Source organism: Poecilia latipinna, unplaced genomic scaffold (genome assembly GCF_001443285.1).
Source record: "Poecilia latipinna isolate Pla-1442-1.1 unplaced genomic scaffold, P_latipinna-1.0 Scaffold434, whole genome shotgun sequence".
In the NCBI taxonomy this organism is placed as follows: domain Eukaryota; kingdom Metazoa; phylum Chordata; class Actinopteri; order Cyprinodontiformes; family Poeciliidae; genus Poecilia; species Poecilia latipinna.
The window spans coordinates 118,800-123,716 of record NW_015113050.1 but is presented as its reverse complement, the minus strand read 5'-3'; the positions used below and the strand labels follow the sequence as shown (position 1 = coordinate 123,716).

Sequence of the window (4,917 nt, the reverse complement as noted above, 5' to 3'; positions counted from 1 at the left end):
TGATTCATCAGACGTATTTTCTATTGAACTTGACCACGTGGCTAATCATGATTGCTATTATTATTGTTTTATGACCTGACCCTACAGGAAGGCCTTTTCCTTTTTATTTATTTTTGTTAATGAATAACCACATCAGTAGTTTTTATCTTCTCACCAAGCTTCCAGCTGAACAGCATCTTCTCCCTGAAGTCCTTTGACATTTCTTTCAGAAAGGAAGAAAATGAATCTGTGGATGTGCTCTTAATGCATATAATCAGTATCCAATACTGGATTTATTCAGTGTGATCACATAGCCAGTATTTGGACATTAGAATATTGACTTGGTTGTAATTCTTTTTTTTTTTTTGCTTTAGTGCAATGTGATTTTTCTGGACTTTTGGGTTTAGATTTTGTTTCCACACATTAAAATAAAACTATTAAATAGAGACTTTTTATTTCTTTATGAGGGCCAACATGAATCTAATGCTTATTTCTCTCACTGTGATGCGACTTTGTGATGTTATTGAAATACAGAAAACTACGTTCCACTGACAAGTTACGTGAATTTTAACTGATCTGTTTATATTTGACCTGCTGGAAATAAGCCTTTGTGCTTATTTAAATCAAGTCAAAACAACTTTATTCATCCCAAAAGTGGACAATTCAGTTATTTATCTGCATGCGATGATTTCTTCTTTGTGTATTCGACAGGAATGAAGACAGAATTGAGAGGAGCGAACGGCAGACCTGCACCAAGATGGACAGTATTGAAGCTGCTGAAGAACAGTGAGTGCAGTCCGGCTCCTTCGTCGTACGTTTTTATTTGCGCCTCTGTTTTGTTTTGTTTTTTTCCTAACCTGCGGCCGCTTGTCCCTCCCACCGCAGACGTCCCAGTTTAGAAGAGTTGCTGTCGTGGGCACGGAGCTTCGAGATGATGCTGCGCTCGCTGGAGGGCCGAGAGATCTTCCGAGACTTCCTGCGCTCCGAGTACAGCGAGGACAACCTGCTTTTCTGGTTGGCCTGCGAAGAGTTGAAAAAGGAGACCAACCCCTCGGCGGTGGATGAGAAGGCCAGGATTATATACGAAGATTACGTCTCTATATTGTCGCCCAAAGAGGTGGGCCGCCGTGTGTGTGTGTGTGTGTGTCTCGGTGAAGAACGCCGGAGATTGCCGGTGTAGATGAATAACACCGTCTCCTATCTCCAGGTGAGTCTGGACTCTCGGGTCAGAGAAGGAATAAACCAGAGCTTGACGGAGCCTAGCAACACGATGTACGAGGAGGCCCAGCTCCAGATCTACACCCTGATGCACCGGGACTCCTTCCCCCGTTTCCTCAACTCCTCCGTTTACAGAGACCTCCTGGACAGCAGGAGGCGCACCTGCCTCGACACCTAGACCTCGCCACCGTTCGTCATTGCCAACGTACGCCAACGAGACTACTACTTAAAAACTTCAAATACTACTATGGTGCCAGAAGTCAGGTTTGGAAGAAAATAAGCAAAAGTATCTCGCTCTGTTCTGACGGAAAAAAAAAAAAAAAACAATCTAAATAACATCCAAGATAGCTGGTCGAGTTATTATTTTGTTTGTTTGTTTTTTTATTTATATTTTTTAAACAATTTCTATCCAGTTGCTCACTGGAGCTAGGTCGGCCTTTGCTGGCTGGTTAATCGGTCGCTTTGAGACCATTATTGCTGGCCAGTGATTGTTTTCCTAGCAATTTGTGCTGTTTCGTTTGATTCAAGCGGCCGACTCCGCCCTTGTCAGCGGTCGGTTTGAACAGCCGACCCGATGCGTTGGTTGAGCGTGGACAAGGACTTCTCAGGTGGCGAGGACACAGAGAAGGAGAGAGACGTAAAGGACAACCCACTGTTCCTTCCCGTACTGTAATAATCGAACCTCATTCTTTCTTTACCCTCACTTTATTGCTCTGTCCTTACTTGTCGGTTGTTGTCCCATCTCCCCGTTGTTTTTTTTTTTGGTTGTTTTTTTTTCCTGCTTTATACCTCCTCACTGTAGAAACATGACGTCCAGTGGTTGGTTGGAGTGGGAGAATCTTTGCCTTTTTAACCAGTTGAAGCATCGGCTCTCTCTGCATGCAGCTCTCTCTCTCCCTCTCCCTCTCTCTCTCTTTCTATCACTCTCTCTCTGTCTTTACTGTAGCTTGACAATATAAGCCGCGGACTGCAACCTTTTCCGAGAGGTATTAAGGCTGGCTCTTACTGACTGTATACGCTCAGCGAAGGGGGAGAAAAAAAAAAAAAAAAAGGTACGTCAGTTTTACCAATACTGCAGTTTTTATGGAGATGTAAAAGCTGCTTTCTCAAGCCCTTCTTCTTGTCCGTCCATCCGTTTGTCCGAGTGTTTTCCTTCATTTAATCGGGAGAAGTAAGGGCTAGAATTGTGGTTGGGCAGCTATACTTCTAACATTATATAACTCACGAACTTCTCTCCGCTGAGAAAAGAAAAAAAAAATCACAATGCCTTTACGCGTAAAGGAAGGCGGCAGAAGCGCTGCCGCAGATTTGCTGTGAAGCAACCACAGTTTGTCCAACAATCCCTACCTCCCATACCTTTTTTTTTTTTTTTTAATCCCTCCCTCTTTCTCTCGCCTGCTCAAAGAACTCCCTACAGCTTGAGAAGCACAGGTGCCAAGTGTGGGCCAAAACCGCAAATAGCGAAAACAGAGAGGCACTTACATTGTCTAGATGAGCAGAGAATCATGGGTAGGAAAATGGTAGCAATTTCCTTTGGTGCAGGCGTAAACGCGTGAGCTTGTTTTTTTTTAACCCCGGCCTTTGACTGAAAGGCGGCTTCAGCTTTAGACCTTGAGGTGTTGGATTTTTAGAGGATTGCTCTACTGGGTGCCAAATGGGACTTCAAAGATCCTGGGAAGAGGTTTTTGATTTAATATTATTATTATTATTTCTTTTTTAATGGGACTGGATTTTTTCAGAGGGCTGGTTTAATTATGCTGAACCGCTACAATCCCAGGCTAGCAAAGAAATCTGTGTAGTCTTGCTCCACACAAGCCTTTTTCACCTTAAACCAACACGGTTTAAGCATGCTGTAGACGAGCAGGTGATAGGATGCTTGTGCTAATCTTCCCTCCCACTGCCAGCCCTCACACACTCTGGTCTGTTTTTCTAACCTGACTTGAACAGCATGCACTTATAAATGTGTGTGAGTGTGTGTGCGTGTGCGTGGATGAGATACAATAAAACACCGAACAGGAATAGGAAAGTTAAGTTGCCAAATGTCCCGTTAACATGTTTAACATACAACGGACACTGTTTTGTTTTGTTTTTTTTAAATGATGTGAACATTTAAGCAGAAACTTTGTTGTTACCTGTGGATCTGCAGTAGAAAGTGCATGAGTGCGGCGTATAATATGCAGTTTTATTACAACGAGCGTCTGTGTCCGTTGATTCGATGGACATACGGAACCAGATAGTCCGGTCGGGAGAGTGGTAATTGTATCGGTGGAACCGCTCTCACACAGAGGCGTCCATGTTGACACCTTTTCTAACTACCTGATGTTCTCGTGCCAATCTGGGTCTGCAGTAAAGAGACATTTGGTTCTGATTAGTGAGGGTGAGGCATGGGCCGGTACATTGATCGCGCTTTGACAGTATTAACACAAAAAAATTTAACGCAAGGGCGTCCGTTGTCGACCGATTGCTTTAGTTTATTTCCGCTGCCGTGAAAACAACAAGACGAAGGCCGGGTGGTTTTTAGGAAAAGCTGACGTTGCAGTTTTATTGTTGAACGTTGCAATTATTACATCTAATATATGTCATCATTTCTTTTCCGTCACCACAAAGTCCCCGACGCTCTTCCTGAACTTGATGCTGTAAGGTCTTCATCAGTTGTGGACAAAAGAAGTCTGTGAAAGTCAATCTGAGTGAACAAAGACATCACTAGAACGGAGCGATTCTGTGCATGAAGAGTGAAGCACTTTGTCTGATCCAGTCACTCTTTGACCTTCTGATCATGATTGTGATTTAATATGTCATGCAGCTTCAGGTATGCAGTAAACTTTTGATTGCTGCAATTATAAAAATGTCCTAACATTTATTTATTCTGATACATCAGCAGACCTGCTAAATTTAGTAGCATTTTTCAACTGCTTATTTTAGCAGAATATGGCACAGTTTGTTTGTTAATGAGGCTATCTGCCTGTGTAATAACAATTTGCCTCCTAACATCCAAATTTGTATGGCAAGGGAAATACATAAGACGTCTAGCTTTCTGTGCTCAGCAACAGGTGGGAGAGGGACAGTACTCTATGTTACATGCAGCCAGAGAAAGCTCCAGTAAAGCCAACATCTCTTCTGGTCGGGGTCAGCATCGTTGACCTCTTTGGAGTACCTTAACCCCAAAGACCGGCCCATGCCTCAGGAGGGAAGATTCTGAACCTCGTTGTTTTTCTAGTCCACATGAATTACACAGAACACTTTCTAGACTTTCGTCGATTCGGATGAAACTAATTTCCACCAGATTGTGACTGATGTTGCTTGATTGCTCGAGTGAAGAGCTGTGCACTTGCATGCACCCCGTTGATCATCGAAGGCAAATGAAAATCTGACGGTGAAGGACAGGTTTCACGTACGAAATTTGTTTCCGTAGAAAAATGTCAAAACTTGTGGTAGCTTTTCGTTTCGGCCACTTTTTTTAAAATAAAATGGCCTCCTTGCTGGCAAATCCCTCGTCTGCGCAAGTACACTTGTATATTGTCTATATATTAACCAACACAAGAATGTCTCACCAGGAACCAGATAATGAAATTATGGTGCAATCAAACCGAGTTTACATTCATAAACAACGAGGTGGGGGTGACCTTTTTAAACGCGCGGAGAGGGGGGGGGGGGGCACACAACAAGGGCCAAAAAAAGAAAAAACCTCACCTTCGGCTGTTGCCGTCCTCTAACTTTTTC

General features: G+C 43.3%; 1 protein-coding gene across 3 annotated transcripts in view; it reads left to right on the top strand.

Moving 5' to 3' along the window:
- rgs17 (regulator of G protein signaling 17) overlaps nucleotides 1-2,619 on the top strand; it is a 45,703-nt gene extending 43,084 nt beyond the window's left edge. For all 3 annotated transcript variants that reach the window (XM_015038227.1, XM_015038228.1, XM_015038229.1), the window contains 3 exons: nucleotides 691-765; nucleotides 865-1,096; nucleotides 1,187-2,619. In XM_015038227.1, the coding sequence (XP_014893713.1) occupies nucleotides 691-765; nucleotides 865-1,096; nucleotides 1,187-1,375 (496 nt within the window). In that variant the 3' untranslated portion in view covers nucleotides 1,376-2,619. The remainder of the gene's footprint in view (nucleotides 1-690; nucleotides 766-864; nucleotides 1,097-1,186) is intronic.
- Nucleotides 2,620-4,917: the final 2,298 nt, after the last annotated feature.